The sequence below is a fragment of the Ovis aries genome, chromosome 4 (genome assembly GCF_016772045.2).
Source record: "Ovis aries strain OAR_USU_Benz2616 breed Rambouillet chromosome 4, ARS-UI_Ramb_v3.0, whole genome shotgun sequence".
Taxonomy (NCBI): domain Eukaryota; kingdom Metazoa; phylum Chordata; class Mammalia; order Artiodactyla; family Bovidae; genus Ovis; species Ovis aries.
The window spans coordinates 98,660,826-98,685,104 of record NC_056057.1 but is presented as its reverse complement, the minus strand read 5'-3'; the positions used below and the strand labels follow the sequence as shown (position 1 = coordinate 98,685,104).

General features: G+C 37.9%; 1 protein-coding gene across 7 annotated transcripts in view; it reads right to left on the bottom strand.

Moving 5' to 3' along the window:
• The window catches only part of EXOC4 (exocyst complex component 4), an 807,451-nt gene that overhangs the window by 727,306 nt on the left and 55,866 nt on the right, over positions 1 to 24,279 (bottom strand). For all 7 annotated transcript variants that reach the window (XR_009600448.1, XR_009600449.1, XM_060414840.1 and 4 more), the window contains exon 5: positions 15,643 to 15,752. Coding sequence is in view for 5 of the 7 variants with exons in the window: in XM_060414840.1 (XP_060270823.1) it covers positions 15,643 to 15,752 (110 nt within the window). In the remaining 2 variants the exon portion in view is untranslated. The remainder of the gene's footprint in view (positions 1 to 15,642; positions 15,753 to 24,279) is intronic.

Here is a 24,279-nt window from a genome sequence, read left to right as displayed (position 1 = left end):
TGAAGCAAAAGCTCCAAGTAGAGCTTTAGGCAGGAAAAAAGTAACAGAAATTCAGCTGGGACAGAATGATCTTCACGAACAAGCACATCAGCCACAGACAGGACACATCAGGGCCACCTAAACGTCGCACCTTGCACACGAGCTGGGTGATGACGCGTGCTGGGTATGAGGTACACACAGTTGAAATCAACACGCCCCTAGACTACATAGCATACAGATACTTATATGCACACTAATATGACAGATAGCCTATTACAAAGAACAAATAAGCAAGGTATGAATAATAAAATGCCACAGCCCCAAATGGCACATTTGCTTACAAACTTATCTTTTCTGTTTGTCTCCCAAAATCTCCTAGAGCATAAACACTGAACAGAGCCAATATTAATTAATTTATATTATCTATTTCACTTGCATCAGCTGAAAATTAAAAGGCAATTCTAAAGAATAATATAATCAGCCATGAAGACTCATCTAATAATCACAAAAACCCGGTGAGGTCAGATAGAATTATTGGTGCTTTAAGGAAAAAAGCCTTGTACAAAAATAATTTAGCTGAAACTCAGCAAGTCTTCACACCATCATTAGAACAAAATATCACGTTTCAATACTGATAAACCCTAACTCACCCTCTTGTATGTACCTCTACCTGTTATGTAGTCAATGTTTTAAAACACTTTAAAATTAGAAATACTTTATGCCTTTCCCAATTCTCTTATCTTTGATTTTTTTATATCTACCTTTTTTTTTATTTTTTCTTTTTGCTGAGGACCTTATCAAGTCAGAATTTCTTGAACTTGGTTTAGAAGACTTTAACCTATAGGACTGTGTTAAATGTTAAAAGACTTTTATATTCTTGAACCAATTATTTCTACCAGAATGTTACTGGTCCCAGTTGTTTCTTTTAGACACACACATATTACTAAACAGGTAAACAGACAAGACAGGGCAGACAGATAAGCATATATATCTACACCTCAGTGGATATGTGGGATCATGGAAGGTGGGTTTAACTAGGACACTAAGATAGTCATGAAAGAATTAACTAGATGCTATCTAAGGTCTTTCCAAGCTCTATAATTCCCTGATTCCATTAAACCACAGTTAACTTTAGGTATCTCTGCTTCCAAGGCCTACAGCTAATTATAAGAGCCTATTTAGTAACAGACAAGCAAGGTGAAAAGTCCATTTATGCAGCTAAATATCTCATAAGAGAAAACTACTTTTCTGTTCATCAGTAAATACAGAAAGCAACCTAGACCAGCCCCTGTGCTTTATTTTTCTCAGTATGTTTGGTAAGAAGATAGGTAACACAGGCCAGGCCTATACACACGTCATTAAACTGCAGAAGGTAAGGGCCCTGGTAATACACATTAACCTTTTATTGAATATGCCATTTTATTTATCATTTATAGTTATACCTGTCAGTTAAGGCATAAGAGTTAATGGCAGTGTTTCCTATAGAAATTCCTACAGATGTCACTCCTTATACTATGCAGGGTCCATAAATTATGTAAAGTTCATATATATGATTTCAACCTATATAATTTACATGTTGTATTCAAGAACCTTATCCCTGTTTAAGAGAACTGTTACTACGAATCAGAATTCAGCATTTAAAAAAAAAAAAAACCTTCAAAAAAATTACCAAGCCTAATTAGACCACAAAGAATCAACAGAACTCTACATTGTCACGCTGCCCTCACTGTTCTGAGCCTGGCCTCAAAACACTGACAATATTCTTAAGGGGAAAATAAGAAAGTTACTGCTTAAAAATAATTCTTATGCTTCTGATCAACCTGGCACTGTAAACTCACACCTAAGATACACAATCTGCTCAAAACTCAATTATACATAAAATATAAGCTAAGAAATCAAAAAAAAAAAAAAGCTCAAACTTGACAACAACATCTCTGTGGAAAAGAAATGCAAACAAGCCGAGCCAGAGTGTGTGTCCAATGAGCTCTGGGTGGAGAAGCAGGCAAAGGCAGGCAGGATTTGGCCCACGTGGAGCTAGAGACTTAGCACGCTCCAGTGGACAGGTGAGATAACAAAAGTCCTTTGAAGGCTGCAAGCACAAAACCAAACCAAGCTCCAGACCCACACTGGTAGGCTACTGGCCTCATCAAATCCTGATCCTCCATTGATGCCCCAGTGGAGCAACTCGGTCAACTGCTTATCTTAAATACCATTGGGTTCACCAATGAAAAATTACCTCTAACATCTTTTATTCTAATTAATGTACCCACCGCTGCATATTGAGAGAGCAGTATCTGATGCACTGGTTGCCTCTGGAGTATAGAATCTTGATTAGGGTCTTTCAAATGTTAACTAACTACCCCCAGAGTGTGCATTCCTGATTAAGGTACTTCAAAACTGTTAACTAAGCACCCCTAAGGTGCAGATTAAATTACTTTAAAGAAAACTACAGACAATATAACACCCTACTCCTGAAAGGAGGCTGCCAAAAGCTGTTGACAGCTGCTGCTACTGGGGGCAATCATTTCCAAGGAGCTAGGAGATTTTACAGCCTCAGCATATGGATAGTTTCAATTCAGAGGTGAAAATGGAACCCCACATTGCATTGAGTTTTGAAAACACAATGAATATACATTGATCCTTCCATAGTGAAAGTGGGCTGAGGGGAAAATGATGGTATGTTTGGAGAGAACGTAGAGTGGAGTACTCTATTAGGATAAAAAACAAAACTAACATCTGTTGAATCAATTTCGTAGATGAAATAATGCACTCAGTTCAGTTCAGTCGCTCCGTCGTGGCCAACTCTTTGCAACACCATGGACTGCAGCATGCCAGGCCTCCCTGTCCATCACCAACCGCTGGAGTTTATTCAAACTCATCTCCATCGAGTCAGTGATGCCATCCAACCATCTCAACCTCTGTCATCCCCTTCTCCCCCCAACCTTGAATCTTTCCCAGCATCAGGGTCATTTCAAATGAGCCAGTTCTTCACATCAGGTGGCCAAAGTATTGGAGTTTCAGCTTCAGCATCAGTCCTTCCAATGAATATTCAGGACTGATTTCCTTTAGGATGGACTGGTTGGATCTCCTTGCAATCCAAGGGACTCTCAAGAGTCTCTCCAACACCACAGTTCAAAAGCATCAATTCTTCAGTGCTCAGCTTTCTTTATAGTCCAACTCTCAATCCATACATAACTACTAAAAAAACCATAGCTTTGACTAGATGGATCTTTGTTGGCAAAGTAATCTCTCTGATTTTTAATATGCTGTCTAGGTTGGTAATAACTTTCCTTGCAAGGAGCAAGTATCTTTTAATTTCATGGCTGCAGTCACATCTGCAGTAATTTTGGAGCCCCAGAAAAATAGTCTCTCACTGTTTCCCCATCAATTTGCCGTGAAGTGATGGGACCAGATGCCATGATCTTCATTTTCTGAATGCTGAGCTTTAAGCCAACTTTTTCACTCTCCTCTTTCACTTTTATCAAAAGGGCTCTTTCGTTCTTCACTTTCTGCCATAAGGGTGGTGTCATGTGCATATCTGAGGTTATTGATATTTCTCCTGGCAATCTTGATTCCAGCTTGTGCTTCTTCCAGCCCAGCGTTTCTCGTGATGTACTCTGCATAGAAGTTAAATAAGCAGGGTGACAATATACAGCCTTGACGTACTCCTTCCCCTATTTGGAACCAGTCTGTTGTTCCATGTCCAGTTCTAACTATTGCTTCCTGACCTGCATACAGATTTCTCAAGAGGCAGGTCAGGTGGTCTGTATTCTCATCTCTTTAAGAATTTTCCAGTTTGTTGATCCACAAACTCAAAGGCTTTGGCACAGTCAATAAAGCAGAAGTAAATGCACATTATATTGCCTAGAGCCAAAAGGATGCCCCTCTGCAGGGCAAAGAGTAGCAATCAATGGAGAAGAGGCCACTAGAAATGTAACAGGGATCCAGGATAAGAGACTAGGAACAGGTGAATAAATTGATTGTTTATATTAATACTCACTAAACTTTATTAGGCTACAGTCGGTTGTTAATGTATGATTTTGTAAGTTCAATTGCCATAGAGATAGAATGATATAGTAGAAAGAACACAAAGCTTGGCATCACTTTAGATCAAATTGTCTAGTTGCGTGTTCTCTCAATTTCTTCAAATGTGAAGAGGAGACAACATTATCAAGAGAATTGTGCCAATTAAATGAGATAATATGAACACCAAGGTAAACACCAAACTTTTTTTTTTTAATGCATTTTTAAAACCTCTAGCTTTACTAACACTTCAAGGCTCCTAAAGACAAGGATGGTGGTTTAGATCCCCATTTCTCAACATTTCCTCCGGAAGCAAAACAGAACAATAAAAATTAACAAAATTCATAAAAACCATGCTTTCGGGATAACCTGAAAGACAGAAATTGCCCCAAATTGAAAATAACTAAAAATAAAAATGAGAACAAAAAAAATCACCTAATGCCAGGAAGTGTTATATCATGCTCCTCTCCCACCACTTCTTTGCCACAAGGCTTTGTTACAAGCAAACATGTACTGTGAAAAACTATAATAAAGAAATTTAAAGAGAGATAATGATGAACCTAAAGATGGATTTAGAATCAAAGTTTTAGAAAGACAAAGTCAACCCGAAGTTTCAATACTAACAAGATATACAAGCAGATCACAGCTTGAACTATACGGACTTAAAAGCAGACATAATTTGAAAGAGCAATGTTTGAAACACATAGCCTCTGAGAGAGAAATGAGACAAAAAGAGATAAAAGCTCTTTGGCTATGGGATGACGAAGGGAGAAAAAAGCAAAAAGGCAAACAGAAGAGTCACAATTCAAAGAGCAAACAAGCTTACCCCACCACCAAAATAAAAAGTCCACTAAAGATGAGAGAGAAAAGTTGGCTTAAAACTCAACATTCAGAAAACGAAGATCATGGCATCTGGTCCCATCACCTCATGGCAAATACATGGGGAAACAATCGAAACACTGAGAGACTTTATGTTTGGGGGGCTCCAAATCACTGCAGATGGTGACTGCAGCCATGAAATTAAAAGACACTTACTCCTTGGAAGAAAAGCTATGACCAACCGAGACAGCATATTAAAAAGCAGAGACATTACTTTACCAACAAAGGTCTGTCTAGTCAAAGCTATGGTTTTTCCAGTAGTCACGTATGGATGTGAGAGTTGGACTATAAAGAAAGCTGAGCGCCGAAGTATTGATGCTTTTGAACTGTGGTGTTGGAGAAGACTCGAGAGTCCCTTGGACTGCAAGGAGATCCAACCAGTCAACCTTAAAGGAAATCAGTCCTGAATATTCACCAGAAGCACTGATGCTGAAGCTGAAACTCCAGTACTTTGGCCACCTGATGCAAAAAACCGACTCAATGGAAAAGACCCTAATGCTGGGAAAGACTGAAGGTGGGAGGAGAAGGGGAAGACAGAGGATGAGATGGTTGGATGGCATCACTGACACAACGGACAAGAGATGGTGATTGACAGGGAAGCCAGGCATGCTGCAGTCCATGGGGTTGCAAAGAGTCGGACATGACTGAGTGACTGAACTGAACTGAAATAAAAGTATCTGCAGTTTGCTGTAATGACAGAAGAGGGAGCCAATGAGCTAGGAATCCTACAAACACACCCCCAATATCATTTAAAAAAATGAATAGAAAAAAATAATGAACACATTGTTGTGAGAGTATTAAAAAAAAAAAATCCAACACATGTCGAGAAGAAAATTCCATCCAATAAAACAGCACAAAGCACGAGAAATCTGGGTGATAACAATCTAGGTGGAATTAATATATTCAAACAAGAATTTGGGGATATAAAAAGCCACTTTGAGTCAAAAATCGAAAAATTATGGCAGACATGGACAATCAAAAGCAAAGTGTGAAAAGAAAACTTACAAAACTCAGGAACGAGAGGGAAGAAAAAGACAATATTATCTCATACCTCAAGGATACAATACAAAATAAGCAAGACAGAATAGATTGAAAACATTTATTCGATAAAGGATATTGAGTAAATGCTGGGAACCAAAGTGGAGGATAAAAAGAAGAATTTTTTTTAAAGTAGTAGAAATGAAAAAATGAAAGAGAGACTAGTAGGAATGGAAAACAGGCAAAGAAAAATAGTGATAAAGAGGAAAAGTAAACAGAGTAGAACATTTAAAAATTGTAAACCAAGAAAACTTACAGAAAAAAAAAAAAACCTGAATGCACAAAATGAAACAACAGCCCATTGGGTATCTTGGAAAATTAATACCTAAAGAAATCAAGACTCCAAGGCACATCCTACTAAATCTTTTCAGTTCCAAAGATTAAAAAGAAATCTGTAAGACCTAAGAATCAAGGAACTTTAACAAAGGGAAAAAAGACTTTAGGAATCAGAAATTTCCAAAAGCACTAAAAAGAAAAAAATGAAGCAGTATTTTGTAAAAATAATAATAACAATTTAAAGTGTAACCTAAGGAAGTTTTATCCCCAAGTGGCCCTTTAAGTATCAAGGCTTTAGGAAAAAGAAATTAAAAGTTTTCAAATAAAGAAACCCTGTATCCATGACTCAAGGAATTTTTTAGATAATAAACTTCATTCAACCAAGAAATGAGTAGGAAACTTGAACAAAATGTCTAATCCATGAACATTCAGCATATTTAAATGTAGGTTTAATATAAGAACAAAAGTTGTGGAAAACTACATGAAAGTTCAGTTCAGTTCAGCATACGATTGCCAGCCTTTTTTAAAATTAAAAAGAAACTTAATTGGAGGCTAATTTCTTTACAGTGTTGTATTGGTTTCTGCCGTACAATATGAATCAGCCATCAGGTTCAGTCACTCAGTCGTGGCCAACTCTTTCCGACCCCATGAATCGCAGCACGCCAGGCCTCCCTGTCCATCACCATCTCCCAGAGTTCACTCAGACTCATGTCCATCGGGTCAGTGATGCCATCCAGCCATCTCATCCTCGGTCATCCCCTTCTCCTCCTGCCCCCAATCCCTCCCAGCATCAAAGTCTTTTCCAATGAGTCAACTCTTCTCACGAGGTGGCCAAAGTACTGGAGTTTCAGCTTTAGCATCATTCCTTCCAAAGAAATCCCAGGGTTGATCTCCTTCAGAATGGACTGGTTGGATCTCCTTGCAGTCCAAGGGACTCTCAAGAGTCTTCTCCAACACCACAGTTCAAAAGCATCAATTCTTCGGTGCTCAGCCTTCTTCACAGTCCAACTCTCACATCCATACATGACCACTGGAAAAACCATAGCCTTGACTAGACGGACCTTAGTTGGCAAAGTAAGGTCTCTGCTTTTGAATATGCTGTCTAGGTTGGTCATAAGTTTTCTTCCAAGGAGTAAGCATCTTTTAATTTCATGGCTGCAGCCACCATCTGCAGTGATTTGGGAGCCCAAAAAAATGAAGTCTGACACTGTTTCCACTGTCTCCCATCTATTTGCCATGTAGCAATGGAACCAGATGCCATGATCTCAGTTTTCTGAATGTTGAGCTTTAAGCCAACTTTTTCACTCTCCTCTTTCACTTTTATCAAGAGGCTCTTTAGTAGTTCTTCACTTTCTGGCATAAGGGTGGTGTCATTTACATATCTGAGGTTATTGATATTTCTCCCAGCAATCTTGATTCCAGCTTGTGCTTCTTCCAGCCCAGCATTTCTCATGATGTACTCTGCATAGAAGTTAAATAAGCAGGGTGACAATATACAGCCTTGACGTACTCCTTCCCCTATTTGGAACCAGTCTGTTGTTCCATGTTCAGTTCTAACTAATGCTTCTTGACCTGCATACAGATTTTTCAGGAGGCAGGTCAGGTGGTCTGGTATTCCCATCTCTTTAATAATTCCCTTTAAGAATTCTCTTTAAGAATTTTCCACATTTGAATGAACAGTATGTCATTCAATAAGCATTAATCACATCAATGAAGGGCATTTTTTAATACCAAAAAGCACAATTCACAAATGAAACTACAACACACGACTATTCACATACCAAAAAACAGCAATCACCATTTTTAAACAAAAACTATAGGTAAGTCAAAGAGACATAGAAGAAAAACACTAAAAATAAAAATGCAGATAGATAACTTAACATAATGAGAATTTCACAAATATACATCAAACTCCTCATCTAATAGAGAAAATGCATCTTCCTCTCAAGTACCCCTGGAATATTAAAACAAATAACAAACCATAATACATTAAGTCACAAAGAAAATGTACGTCCTATAAAGTAAAAATATTACAAGCAACATTCTCAATTCAACACAACAAAGCTAGAAAATATTAAAAAACACACACACACACACACACACAAAAGACCCTTTCATCTTTAAAGCTGTTTTACTAAAAACACTTGGATCAAAGGAGAAATAAAAACTGAAATAAGACAACCTTTATAAATGATATGTATCTATGGGATACATTTGAAGTAGTAATGAGAGAAAAATTTCTATCACTAAATACTTTTATCAGTAAAAAGTGAAAGAATTAAAATGCATGATTTCAGTTTCTAGTGCAGGAAAAGGATAAACCAAGTGAAAGGATGAAGAAGGAAAGAATAAAAACATAAAGGAATGAGGTAGAGAACAAAAAAAATGGACCTAATCAAAACATTAAAATTCTTGTTATTTCTTGGGAGGAAAAACGAACACCAAAGACAAACCATTAGCTAGTTTGATAAAGAAGAAAAGGGAAACAGCACAATTAGATGACATAAAGGAAACAAAAGAATTTTAAAGCAGTAAGAAAATACTTTACAGACGTCTATATAAATGAGTCCAGTTCAGTCACTCAGTCGTGTCTAACTCTTTGCAACCCCATGGACTGCAGCACACCAGGCTTCCCTGTCCATCACCAACTCCTGGAGCTTGCTCAAACTCATCAAGTCAATGATGCCATTATTCTATATACATTATTCTACATAAATAAAATTCAATCAATGAAATCAATAATTGCCTAGGGAGATACAGATTATTAAAACTGACCCCAAGAGAAACAGAAAGTTTAAACAGAACAATTTACACTGATGAAACAAAATTACTGAAGAATAAAAAGTATATGTATTAAAACGTACCATATCCAAAAGGTTTCACAGAGAAATTCCTAAATCTTCAAACACCAGATACTCCCAGAGCTCCATAGACTTTTCAGAGCATTGAAAAATGAAAGAGAATGTCCTAATCCCTTTTATGCAGCAAATTATTACACTGAAACCAAAATCTAGTATGATTTGGACCACAGGCCACTATTACTCATGAACATGATGCAAAAATCCTAAATAGAATATTAGCAGACAGAATTCAATACTACGTTGAGAAAATAATACAGTGTGATCAAGAGCAATTTATTCTAGTAATGAAAAATTGGTTCAATATTAAGAAATCCATTAATGGATATTAATAATTTAAAATAAAATTTTAAAATGGATAAAGACAAACAAGTTGGCACTCCATATCCATGAGTTTCACATCCAAATTCAGCCAACTATGGATAGAAAATAAATTTCAGAAAACTCCCAAAAGTAAAACTTGAACTTAGACGCATGCTGTCAACTATTTACATAACATTTACACTATATATAGTATAAACGTTAACACATATGCACTGGGAAGCCAAAAGATACCTGTGACTCTCTTTACTGTGGTGGTCTGGAACCAAACCCTCCATATCTCCGAGGTATACCTGTATTTATATTCTGTATCTTTCTCCTGTTGTTTTCATACTTTTACTATGAACATAGTAAAAGGGTATACATGTTGTACATGTGTAAACGTAGATTACATGCATTGGGCTTCCCAGGTGACTTGGTGGTAAAGAATCCTCCTACCCACGCAAAAGATGCAGGAGACGTGGGTCCTACCCCTGGTCAGGAAAATCTCCTAGAGAAGGAAAGAGCAACATACCCCAGTATTCTTGCTAAAAAGTTCCACGGACAATGGAGCATGGCAGGCTACAGTCCTTGAGGTCGCAAAGAGTCAATTTACAATTTAGCGACTGAGATGGCATTGTTTCTATATATTGATTTGTATGTCTGTTTCTGTCACAGTACCATACCGTTTTGATTACTGTAGCTTTGCAGTATTGTCTGAAGGCTAGGAGGATTATGCCTCCTGCTTTGTTCTTTCTTCTCAGGATTACTTTGGCAATTTTCAGTCCAGTTCAGTTCAGTTGCTCAGTCATGTCTGACCGAGTCTTTGCAACTTGGGGTCTATATGTTTATATATGTGTATATGTTATATATACTATTTACATAAACTACATTATTTAATACAGTTTATATATTAAAAATTAATATATTTTTAATAAATAAACTTTGGTCTTGCTTCATTTTTCTATTTAGAAACATTTGAACTATTAGTTCTATTCTGTCTCCCTTGTATATATTCCTCAACTCTACTTCTGATCAATCACAGAAATCAAAGATATTTATTAAGAGCAAATGCACGGATACCTCAGAAACAGTTATATTTAAAATACCAAGGGAGATCCTATCGTAAGGACAGAAGTAAAACAAAAGATGTCAAGATTTTGGAGAATTGGATCTTCACTATTCTGAAAGTGACATTTGAGTTCGAAAAAGAGGAGCTTCATCTCCTTTTATGTTAGCATTCATAGCTCCCAACCCACGTAGAGAATTTTTAAAACATCAAACCCCAAATTCTTGAGATAAATATCAAGTCTCTGAACAAGGTTTGATGAAATGAAATACACATCAAGAAAACAGCAGCAAAAGAAGAAAAAATAATTTCATTTGTGCTCTCTTTACGTTTTATTGCTTAACCTATGCTGGTACCAGAAAGAAAGGGAGAGAAAAGTCCAGTTTCATTATGGCTATAATCACAGCAATCCCAGCAGGAGTGTGAATAAAATGAATAAAGAAGCCACAAATGAAATGCCTGTGTACCTTGGGAATAATTGCTCAGGCAGAACGTTCCAAAGGCAATTTGCCAAATAAAAAGACATACTGAGACTCCAAAAGCTTAAACCAACGTTTTACTATAATTATTGGCTTTTCTCCATACTTTTTCCATGCTTCTACCTAAGTTATAGTTGAATGACTACATCTAAATTAGACATTAGTTTTCCTGTACATTATAAAATACTATGACTGATGAGAATAATGGGAAAAAAATGCTTGCAAAATACATCCTTTACATATTTAGAGTGAGGACAGCAAGAGGCCAGTCTCCAGCAAATACCTTTTTGGTTAAACCTGGACCAATCACTCAGCATCCCTGAATTCAGCTTCCATATTCGTAAAATGACACTTGATTTTTTCATGTTATTTTAAAAATAACACTTGATTAACTAGAGAGTATAAGCAGTTTTTCATATATTGACTAATATAGCTGTCTCTTTATGCAAACTGCCTGCTCATATTTTTGCTTATTTTTCTACTTGCTTATCTTACCGATTTATAGGGATTCTTTATATATTCTTGATATTTTAACATCTGTCAGATAAATGCCCATCTTTCCATGTATATAGACTCTTCTGTGAATTGCCCATTTGCCCAGTTCTTTACTATGCCATTGCTTTTCTTCATGATTACACAGGAAAATTAAGTGAATGCTAATCATTTTTCTCTTTACATGTTGCTTGCTTCTGCCAATCTGTGCCTGGAATTTGCATCTGATAATTAAAGATTTTATTTTTAATTAGATGATACACAGACATAGATAATTCCATACAATTTTATGATAACTTAAATATCTGGCAATACACTTAAATATGACATAAATATAATAATCATAATGACAGTAACAGTACCTGCCCCAACTACCCTTAGGACGGCTACATCAGTTGAATGATGTATAGTATCTTACTAACAGTAACATGTGAACTATGATAGAACACCTCTCACATAAAAGTCACTCAACTCTATTTCTAAATAAGATATTTGAAAAATGACTCATTCACAAGCCAACAAAATTCTCATTTAATTAATAATAATCTGAAAGTTCTCAGAAATCAGCTGCAACTTTAATTTATGACACCCCAATGGGAGATGAAATTCTACCCAGGGATTCCCTATTGCAACTTCCTCTATAGAAATGTCAGCTCTAATGGATTACACCCTCAATCCTACTATTTCATAAGATGAGAAAGGAGCTTTAAGAGCCTATGTTAAATTCCCTGCTGAAAAAGACTATTACTTTCTAGGCTGACTTGCAGAGCACTTCACAAATAGACTCTCAGGACTTACTGTCCATTATTTAGAGCAAGACAAAATTTCTGTCCTTTATTATAGTATATTTCATCAGCCCCACTTTTATATGTATTTATTAAAAATATTTTACGTAGTTCTCTACATGATCTACATTTTTCTCATTTATACAATCCCCTTTAATAATGTGACCCAGATTAATATCATCCTAAAAACGAGAACTTCAAAGACTTCACACATCATTTCAAGAAAGTCAAATTTCTATATATTGGCTCTTAAAAATAACTTAGGTCAGAAAATAAGTACTTGCAGACTGTGATAAGTAGAATGGGCCCTGAAAGATTGTTGTTGTTTAGTCACTAATCATGTCTGACACTTTTGCAACCCCATGGACTGTAGCCCACCAGGGTCCTCTGTCCATTGGACTTCCCAGATAAGAATACTGGCTCTAGAAGGTTGTCATTTCCTTCTTCAGGGAATCTACCTGACTTAGGGATCGGAGCCCCATCTCCTGCACAGGCAGGCGAACTCTGTACCACTGAGCCACCACCAGGGAAGCCCATGAAAGATATTCATGAACTAATCCCCAGAATCTGTGAATCTGTTACTTTACATGGCAAAGGAGACTCTACGTGTGACCGAGGTTAAGGATACTGAGACAGAGAAAAGATCCTGGGTTATCGGGTGGGAATCAATTTAATCACATGGTCCCTCAAGAGAGGAAGAAGGGAGCAGAAGAGTGGGTCAGAGAGAGATAAGGTGAGAAGAATGTGACCCACTGTCCCTGGCTGTGCAGATGGAGAAAGGGAGCCCGCCACAAGTCAAGGAAAGCAAGAGCCTCTAAGAGCACGTAAAGGCAAGGAAATGGATTCTCCTATAGAACTTCTGGTAGGAACACGGCCCTGTCCCCAACCTTCCTTTTAGCCCAGTGAGACCCATACTGGACTTTTAACCTACAAAACTGTAGGATGATACATGTTTCCTGTGGTAATCTGTTACAGCAGTGACAGAAACCTAGTATCTAGTTTATTTGCAGGAAAACTGTGCGTGCTTTGGAACCCAGCTCCTGATATGAAATCACAAGCGCTACTGTGTGTCAGCTGTGTCAACTTTGATCTATCATTAACCATCCTCAGTTTTGCTTTTCTCACCTGTAAAATGGGTCTAACAGTGCCTCTCTCCTAAGATCATTGAAGGACTTCATGAGTTAATCCACATAAAGCACTTATTTCTACTGTTTCACAGATAAAATGTATACTAAGCACATGTTAACTACTGTTACTATTGACTTTAATCAATAACTATCTTCTTTTTCAGTCACCCCCAGAAAAATCAAGAGATCAATCTTCCAAACAGAAAAGGAAATGAGCCCTTCTAAGAAGAAAGTTTTGCGGCCAGATCTACAAGCGTCTTCACAATAGTCCCAAGCTCCACTAATCTATCATCCAGTTCTTCCAGAGTCATTCCCAAAAATGAAGGGACAGATGGCTGGAGTCAAAGTGTCACTATGAGCTCCACTCAGTGATAAAGGCTAACTGCGGGGCCTGACAGAGAAAGTGCACAGGGAAGAAAAGCTGTCTCATTAAAAGTAATAGATGTCGCAGAATTAGCTTCCACTGAAATTTGCCATCACTGGCCTTTTCTCAGCTTATTTGGTATTTATGTTTTTCATTTTCAAAACGCCTGCCCCATCATCTCTTCATGAACAATTAAAATTTTTATTTCACTTGGCCACTGACTCAGCAATATTTACCTAAATTGATATAACCAGGCTAAGTGGCAATTCACATTATAAAGACACAAAGATCTAACAATCGGTAATTTCCACAAAAGGCAGAGGGTAAAATATAAATCAAGAGTATAAATGTGTTTTCTGTATCATAATTCCATACTCTACAACAGCTCAAAGCAGCGTCAAAACTCATAGAACAGTGATACAGCAAAGAAAGAGGGAGAAAACAAAACCTTTTATCCAGGAAGAAGTTTGAATACACAGCTTTGTAAACTGTCGTAATATGTGTATGGGTTTTAAAAAATGAGTAAAATTTACTATAAAACAATTCCTTAAGGCAGAAATTAGGACAACAATATAAATCAACTATAACTCAATAAAAAACTAAAATCAACCCACCTTAAAAAAGCAATTCTTACACTTTTCCTACAGTAAAAGCAATAAACTTCAAGATCCCAAGCTTAAATAATCCTAAAATTTAATTATATTTTATAAAGTAATTAAATATGCTTCAGCAATAGTATATTGTTAGGCTCTCAAACACTTTCAGTTAGTTGCACAAAATGCATTGACTAAGCTCAAAAATTATTTTCCCCCCTTTTCATCATTTCAAACTCTATAGGACTACAGAACCAGTAAGAAGTATGTTTTATCTGAAAAGTCAATAATAATAATATTGTTATTCCTTTAAAAGACATTATTATTTCTTTAAAAGCATTTGTGAGGAGGTCATACCAAGGCAACTGCAGAAGAGCCCACAAAAAAAAAAAAAAATCCAGTCACCATCTCCCCAACCCAAGGCTGCAATGGCAGGGAAGGTGTCTGCAACAGCCCAGAAGCTCTGAGCCCAACTGCAATGAACTGAACCCTATGACGGGGCAGGGCTGAGCCCCTCCAGAAGACTTCCCTTAAACTTTGCTTCCATAATCAAAAACACAACTTCCCTCCCCAACTTTCAGTTCAGTCACTCAGTCATGTCCGACTCTTTGCAAACCCATGAATCGCAGCACGCCAGGCCTCCCTGTCCATCACCAACTCCAGGAGTTCACTCAGACTCACGTCCATCGAGTCAGTGATGCTATCCAGCCATCTCATCCTCGGTCGTCCCCTTCTCCTCCTGCCCCCAATCTCTCCCAGCATCAGAGTCTTTTCCAGTGAGTCAACTCTTTGCATGAGGTGACCAAAGTACTGGAGTTTCAGCTTCCCCAACTTTAAATATCAGCAAAAATGGCTCTCCTTTGTCTCATTCAGTACCATACTAGGTAGGTCAAGAAGAAACAAGATTAGTTTATGGTTATGTCCTCAGAGTTCACTGAGCATGTCCACACATGCACACACAGGTAGACATGGAGAGGCCACTTGGAAAACACAAGGAATGTAGCTCTAGAGCAGAGGTCACACACGCAAAAGCTCTCATGGCCCAGACAAGGAATGTGCTATGTGCAGCAGCTAGGTACAAGCTAATAGGCTCAACAGACATTACAGCAAAACACACACACACACACACACCCAACAGACGTTACAGCAAAACACACACACACACACACACCCCCAACAGACATTACAGCAAAACACACACACACACACACACACACACGCGCGCGCGCGCGTGCGCACGCACTCCCCTACCCCCATCCAAAGCATTCAACTTCAAAGAAAACCAGCAGTGCTGCTCAAATGGAATGTCCACCCTGGCCCCAGCCCAGGAACTGCAGCTCATTACAAAGCAGTTGAGTGGCTGAAGAATTAAACACTTACCACTGGAGCTTCCAGGAGTAGAATACTGAGAGGTATCGAGGAATTTCCGAGGTGTAGGAAGGTTTGTGACATCAAGCAGAGGGACAGGAGAAGCGTCCTTCACCAGGGAGCTGAAGGGGAAGAAGAACAGCAGTAGTTAACCACTCACCACTTTCTCCAGAATCTGCTTACATCCCAGGACATGCCCATCTTTTATTCCTTTCTTTCTCTCATGAACCCTCTTGACACTCTGATTTCAAGCATTCCCCCAGTCTATTTCATAAAGCAGTGACTGTCACAGACAAGTGAATAAACATGCATTTTAAGGAGTCCAAATATTTACATTTTTATCTTTTTAGTTCAATACTAGGTTAAGAAAATTAGTGGATATTCTGATGATCTACATGACCACCTTATAACCAAAGTATACCATGCAACTTCAGTACCTCTTTGTTTCTGTATTAAACTTATCAGCCAAGGAAGAGCAAATAACACCTTATTGTGATAAATGAATGAAAGTTTAAATAGTTAAGTCCAGTGTAACTTGTGTTTTTCAAGCTGGAATCTTTATTTGTTTAAGATACACTGGGAATTCACTACGTTTAGCTTCCTTTAAAAAAAAAAAAGTTCATAAATTTCATCAAGCTGAGAATCACACCTATGAAAGATGATTTAAGAAATCTCAAATAGGTTAATTCAGCATTCGATTGCCCATTTCACCTTTTCCAAAAAGGTCCAGCAACTCATCTTATTAACTTTAGCGTCTCCATATAAACACAATAATTTTAAGTGACACAAAGACTATAAAAAACAAATTTTCAAGATAAGTCCCATTTATAGACATCTGTTAAGTACAAGAATGTAGGCGGTGCCAAGACAAAAACACCGGTTGAAGAAACTGAATCATCTAATCACTCTGCATTTCCAACAGAAAAGCTTCTCTAACTCATGTTCCAAGGACAGACAGGTCAAAGCCATAGCTCTTGACAGCTTCCAGTCCCAGTAACATCACCAGTCACAGTGGCCATGGAAGTGATTCTCAAATGAACTGGGAAGGGAGAGCAGGCAGTGGTGAGCAGGAACAAGACTACACCTTCAAGGAAGCTTCCTCCAAGTGGAGAAAAAAAAAAAAGTGTGGAAGTCGGAACATCGACGATAGTGACATCCCCACCTGCCTCCCCCCACTCCTTTGAAACCAAAGGTATCCAAAGGTATGTGTGTATTCTTTTTTTTTTTTTTTAATGTGTGTATTCTTAACCCAGGTATGTGTGCATCCTTAAGCAAATTAAAAAATACATTCTTTCAGAAAACTTTCAGAAACTAACTTTTATTAAAGGGCAAAATTATCCTTTACGGTATTATTTTTATTGAATGTTAACAATGTTGACAGCAAGGAGATCCAACCAGTCCATCCTAAAGGAAATCAGCCCTGAATATTCATTGGAAGGACTGATGCTGAGGCTGAAACTCCAATACTCTGGCCACCTGATGCAAAGAACTGATTCATTTGAAAAGACACTGATGATGGAAATGATTGAAGGTGGAAGCAGAAGGCGACGACATAGGATGAGATGGTTGGATGGCATCACCGACTCAATGGACATGAGTTTGAGTAAACTCCGGGAGCTGGTGATGGACAGGGAGGCCTGGTGTGCCGCAGTCCATGGGATAGCAAAGAGTCGGACACGACTGAGCGACTGAACTGAACAATGTTGACAGCCATCTTTTTTGGCCAGGAGGGTAACTATGACTGTCATTAACTTCTCCCTTTTCACTTATGACTAGGAACAGGGAATCATTACTCAAACAAGTCTCAGTATCTGCCATGTGCTTGGCACTTCGCTCAGGGCTGAGCATCCAAGAAGTATGACTAAGATATGAGCTAAACCCAACTTCACGCATTTCCAAGTGCTGGAATCACTTGCAGACTAATGCAAAACCGCAAGTGAAGAATAAGACATAAAAGTTACAGAAATAGCATTTACCAGGAATTGAACTGACATAGTTAGCTCCAGTAACTCTTCTCCAATATAAAGCTGTAAGTTCCTATTTGCCTACACTATCTTAAGAAAATCTAAAAGAGCCTTCCAATCCACTGATTTGCTATAATCATCTAATTATAAACCAATTCAATCACATATTTATCCATTCAGCTTTTGTACACTGACTACTGTTATCTTCTCATTTCTTCTCCTCAGCTACCTCTCTTTTACCTCCATCTTATTCATAACTGGAAAATAGCTCCATGCACCTGCCTAGCCTCTGGACACACATGACCAAAGAAACAGAGGATAACCACTAATGTTAACAGTGCTGTTTCTAAGTAATTAGGAAAAAGTTAATTTCAACTTTAAATAATAGGAATAAGACTTGATAAACGCAATAAGTATTCTCATAACAGAAGTAGAGGAGCTATTTTTAAAGCATTGATAAATGAAGGTATCGATTAACAGGAAATTGAGGTACACAGCCAGAATACTGCCTGCCACAGCTGTAAATGAGGCGACAGTTACTACCTGCACAGTCCTATGTGTACGTGAGCACGCTACACACTTCTGTAGGCAGTCATATGTATATGTGAGCATAATACACACTGCTGTAAATACAGAGGTGCACACAATTCACTTTAGATTAAAACCTACAACTACTTTCTCAGTTTTAACCTAAAAATATATTTCAGTTAAATATAAGGTGATAAACAGCTTGCCATCTTAACTTTGAAAAAACATAACCTGCTGACTTTATTATCAGAGCCAGAAGGGCCCTCTAACTCCATCAATAAACTCTTAGAAAGTCAATTTACTGCAAAACTATTTTCATAGACTCATTTCTCCTTCTAAAATTTTCCCTTGGGCTTCAATTTTCTCCTTTGTGAACATTAACCCAAAGGCAAGTAACTCTGGAAATGACTTTTGGTTTTTCTCTTCTACTTTTATGGAAGGACTTAGTCATAACAGTTCAAAAGAAAGGGGGCACACCCACTCATTTAGTTACTACAGATAGGTAACTCAACAGAAGGTACCCGCTGTTACATATCACATATCGACCTCTCAGTTTCAATTTCAGAAGCGAGAAAAGGCCTGTCTTCATTGTACATCAGAAATAAAGTTGAGAAGTATTAGTAGCCTCAAAGGGTTTTCAATCCTTCAGAGGACATATTTTTGAAAACAAAAAAAAAAATAAAATAAAAACTAGATTGTTATTAAAAGCAATAACAAATGTTGGAGAAAATGTGGGGAAAAAGGAACCCTTATATACTGTTAGTGGGAATGCAAATTGGTATAGCCACTACAGAAAACAGTAATCGAGATTCCTGGAAAAATTAAGACTAGAATTACCACATTATTCAGATATTCCACTTCTGAGTTATTTATGTGAAGAATATGAAAACACAAATTCGAAAAGATATGTACACCCTATGTTCATAGCAGCACTATTTACAGCGGAGAAGATAAGGAAACAACCTCAGTGCCCATCAACATATAAATGGATAAAGAGAATATATGCATACACACACATACACACGTGTGTGTATACATCTTCTATAGTTGTGTTAATGTATGTATATATGTATACATATTCCTACAATGGAATACTACACAATAATAAAAATATGAGATCTTCCTCATTTGCAAAAACATGGGTGGACCGTGAGGGTATTAGGATAAGTGAAAAAAAGTAAAAAAGACAAATAACTTTAGGATTTCACTCATATGTAGAATATAAAAATCAAACAAAAATGATCAAACCAAAACAAAACAAATAACATCTGCCCACAATACATGAGACAGCAGTTTGATCCCTGCGTCAGGAAGATCCCCTGGAGAATGAAATGGCAACCCACTCCAGTATTCTTGCCTGGAGAATCCCATGGACAGAGGAGCCTGGCAGGCTACAGTCCATGGGTTCGCAGTCAGACACGACTGAGCGACTAAACCACCAACCACCACAGAGAACAGAGTAGTGTTACCAGGGAGAAAAGAGGTAGGAGGAGGGCAAAACAGGTAAACCGGGTTAGCTGGAGGGTGATGGATGAAAACTAATTTGTTGGGACTTCCCTGGTGGTCCACTGGTTAAGACTCCACACTTCCAATGCAGCAGACCTGGGTTCGATCCCTGGTCTGCGAACTACATCCCACATGTTGCAACTATGACTTGGTATAGCCAAACAAATAAGAATATTTTTTCAAAGGAAAACTAATGTGTTGGTGATGAGCACACTGAAGTGCATACAGAAGTCAAAATACAACACTGCAGACAAGAAACATACAATGCATAAACCAATGTTGCCTTAAGTAAAAAATATTAGAATGTCAATTAATGTGAACTGCTTCTAATTAGTATGAATCATCTAAATGGCTTTATTTTCAAAGAAATATTAATAGAAACTACTTTTCTTTTTAAATATCTATGTGGTCTCAAATTTTAAATCAATTCAGAATCGTTCACAACTGACTTAAAAAATCTTTCTAGAATAAGAGAGCACCCATCCTCCCAAAATCAGAAACTGTATGTTGTAACTGAGTGCCTTGATATTTAATAACCACATGGTGGCAGCCAGGAAAATTATAAAGCAAAATTAACCACACCAAAAACAACCCCCTACCACTATAACCCCTAGGACTTTCTGGCCATTAAATATCCATCCAACTAGGAAGGATCTACTTCAAAATGTGTATCATTTCAGTATCTCAAGCCATGAAGTCTTTTTCTTTTCTTTTTTTCTTAAGAAAGGTTAGCAGTGCTAACAGCTTATTAAATGTTTGCATTTTAATTAGAACTTATCTCTGTTCCTCCATTTAATAATAAATATGTCCACCTATATCCAAAATTCACAGCAGCAGCTCATTTGGTTGATTTTATTGTCAAGCTAAAACTTAACAGAGGTGATCTGAACTCTTAAGTTGTAAATCTAATAACTAATATATTCACCCTATAACCCAACAGCTGGTGCAGGACCTGTCAAAGAGCAGGTGCTCGTAAAAGTTGGTTAAATCAAACTCAGCTAAGAATGATCTGTCGAAGATAATGTGCCCTGAGTGAGAAAATGTAACAGAATAATGAATCAGGAATGCCTTGCATGGTAATTCTCTATAGTTCTAAGATCTGCCTGAACATAGAGAAAGAATCATGAATGATTCAGAGGGTAGAGAAGTCAGAAACAGTCATGGTATCAAATGATAACCCAAGAGAGAAGACATGCAATTCAAAATAAAGTGAAGCTAATATCTAAGAAAAGAGGGAGGGAGAAGCCCTGAAAGATAACAAAACAGACACACATAAAAGGAAAACAATTTAAAGACAAAATAGGTAGGGAGCAAATAATACAACAGAGTCACGGACACCCTTTATGCATCCAGGGACAAATATGGTCACTGAAATCCATGGGTCTGAAATGTTCTCCCCAATGAGCTAGAGTGTCCAAGGAAGCAAGATCAAGTATTAAACCCAGGATGCATGCAAGAAGTAAATGGACTAACCATTTTTAAAATAATACTTTATAAGATGAAATCAGTAAAAAAGTTAAGTATTCTTTTTTTTTGAAAATATAAAGAAAATTTAAATAAGCTTCCCTTGTGGCTCAGAAAGTAAAGAATCTGCCTGCAATGCAGTAGACCCAGATTCAAACCCTGGGTTGGGAAGATCCCCTGAAGAACGGAATGGCAACCCACGCCAATATTCTTGCCTGGAGAATCCTATGGACAGAGCAGCCTGGTGGGCTATAGTCCATGGGGTCGCAAAGAGTCATATACGACTGAGCAACTAAGCACACATGCCTTTCAAAACAGTTAACAGAAAGGAGTCTTTCCATCCCTACACACACACACACAATCATGTAGACACACAAAAATGTACACACGCTTTTTCAACAGCCTCTGGATCGCCCTGTATAGAACATTAAGCCCTAGGTTCTCTGTGCCTTTGTGTGACTTCTTTCATTTTCTCCTACAGTAGAAATCTGTTGCTGGGTGTTTGCTTTTGGATACCAACAACTGGAACAGTCTTTGTATTTGGAGAGACTCTCCATGAACTGGGTCAAAGCAGGAAAAAGAGGGCACTTCTTCCCACTATTCAAGCTGACATGTCTCAGGCTCCAAGAACTGGAAGCTTCCAGACTACGCTTTGAATCTTGAGGAAATAAAGAGGGAAGTGACATTTAGGGATCATTCACCTTGAAAATTCAGCAATTGAGGGCATGATGTCACAACCCGACCAGACCCTTCCTATGGCTTGCCTGTGATGTACACCCAGCTACTTCATCTCCCTTGGTCCCTCCAGGGTTTTAGAGCCTGTCTATAGAGACTCACTTTCCTTAGATTCTGTGACCTACTTGATAACTTTCCACTAAATTTCTTTCCTTGTTTATTACCAGGACTGACTCTGCTATTTGCAGTCAAGAATATTGGCTAAAACATCATTCTCTATAATAAAGAATATGTTTTATTTGCTTCTGTCTTTTCTGACTTTTCAATATAAAAATCTTTATATATATCTAGGTTAATAAATACAAAATTAAATGAATTAAACATATTTTCTCTATAATTATTAAAATCCTTCTGATTGATCTTAAGAATTCAGCATTCCTTTCCATCTCCAGCTTACCCATATTTCCCAGTCTCTACTAACTTAATATAGGGATATAAATTCTATTTACTGTTACAGAGTATTCTTTAATCAAATAGACCTTCTTTTTCAAAAAGAGTTTTCAGCTTATATTTCCAATCAAAATATTTCAAACTATTACAAAAAATATTTCAGTTGTTTATATGCAAATTTACATATTTAACGCTGTGTAGTCAGTCCTGGCAGCAGTTTCAAACTATCTACAACTTTATTGTTCTCAAGCTGCTAATTTTGGTTCCTATCTTATAGCTCATCTTGGAGCGTTTTTCTCAGGAAAAGAATTCCAGGTTTGTATTTTGTGCTAATTTATATCTGAGAATGTTGCTGTGTTGTCTATGTACACTTGGCTGGATATAGAGATTTTTGGTCCCAATCCTTTTCCATTCCTTGTAGACTTTGCTCTGCTGTCTTCCAGTGTTTTATGTTAAGCAAATCCTGGTGAGCCCCATTGTTGCCCCTTTCTATTTATCAGGACTAGTTTCAACTACATATAAACAGAAGACCCAAACAGCCATGACCTGAGTAAATGAAAAGGATTTCCTTCTTGTCATATAAAGACACAAAAACCCATTCAGAGGTGTAATGGAGGCTCCATGTCATTAAAGAGTTTAAGACCTGATTTCCATTCTCAGGGTCACCTAGTGTCCAAGACAACAGCCCCAGTCCAAGTCCTTGACAGGAAGTAAAGGAAGGCAGGTAAAGGGTAAAAGAGTGAGCAGACCAGCTTTGCTGGCACCTCTGAAGAATGTTCCTGTGAGTCCTGACTCAACATCTTGCAAGTAGAAGTCTCACTAATCACCTTCAGGTACACCGAAGGACGGCAGCAGGATGGAAAATGTAGTCTTTTAGCTGGATATATGACCACCATGAACAAAACAAGAGTTGCCATTAAAAAAGGAAGGAAAGGGGACTCCCCTGTTGGTACAGTGGATGGGTGTCCACCTGCCAAAGCTGTGGTCTGATCGCTGGTCCAGGAAGATTCCGCACGCCACACAGAGCACCTGAGCCCTCAGGCCACAACCTCTGAAGCCTGATCACCTAGAGCCTGTGCTTCACGACAAGAGGAGCCAATGCAACGAGACGCCCGCCCACCGCAACAGAAAGCAGCCCCCGCTCTCGGCAACCGGAGAACGCCCGCGCACAGCGACAACCACAGCACGGCCAAAAATAAACGAAGAGTAAACGAATAATTAAAGAAAATACAGGTGAGGATGGGCTGGGTGGGCATATAACTATCTCTGTCAGAGCAGGGAACATAATTTTTCTCCCTGGTGCTTATAGTATTTCTTTGTTAAATTCATAAAAAGCTTTCTGATTCTATCTAAGAGTCAGTTTTTCACTAATTTTACCTTGAATCATTTTGATTTGCAGACTAAGGTCCTTTTTTCTGTTTCAGTAGGTTTCTTTCTTTACACTGTAAGTACTGCCACTATTTCTCTCTGTGTTCGTTTGCTAGGGCTGTCACCACGAAGTACCACAAGCTGGCAGCTTCAACAACAGAAATCTGTTTTCTCACCATTCCAGAGGTGAGGAGTCCAAGAACAAGATGTTGGCAGCAGTGGTTTCTCCCGAGGCCTCTCTCCTAGGTTTGTAGATGGCTGTCTTACCACTGAGTCTCCACATGGTCTTCCCTCTTCAGAAGTGTGTGTCCAAATTTCCTCTTCTTATAAGGACACCAGTCATGTTGAATTAGGACCCATGCCAATAACCTCATTTTAACTTAAATGACCTCTTGGAAGACCCTAGCTCCAAATTTAGTCACAGGTTCTGGGAGTTAGGATCTCAACACATGAATTTTAAGGGGACACAATTCAACCTATAACATTATCATTTTAGTGTCATTCTACACAGGGCTTAAAATCACTTCATTGATCACTATTCTCCATCTTTCACATCTACTATCTTTCTTTCATCATTTTATCTTTTCCTTCTTCATGATAAGTTTTCCCTCCATATCACTGATTCAATTCTTCCAGTGTTTTAAAAAAGACTTAATTTCCCTATCAATATTTTCATTTTCCTTACATTTTGTTC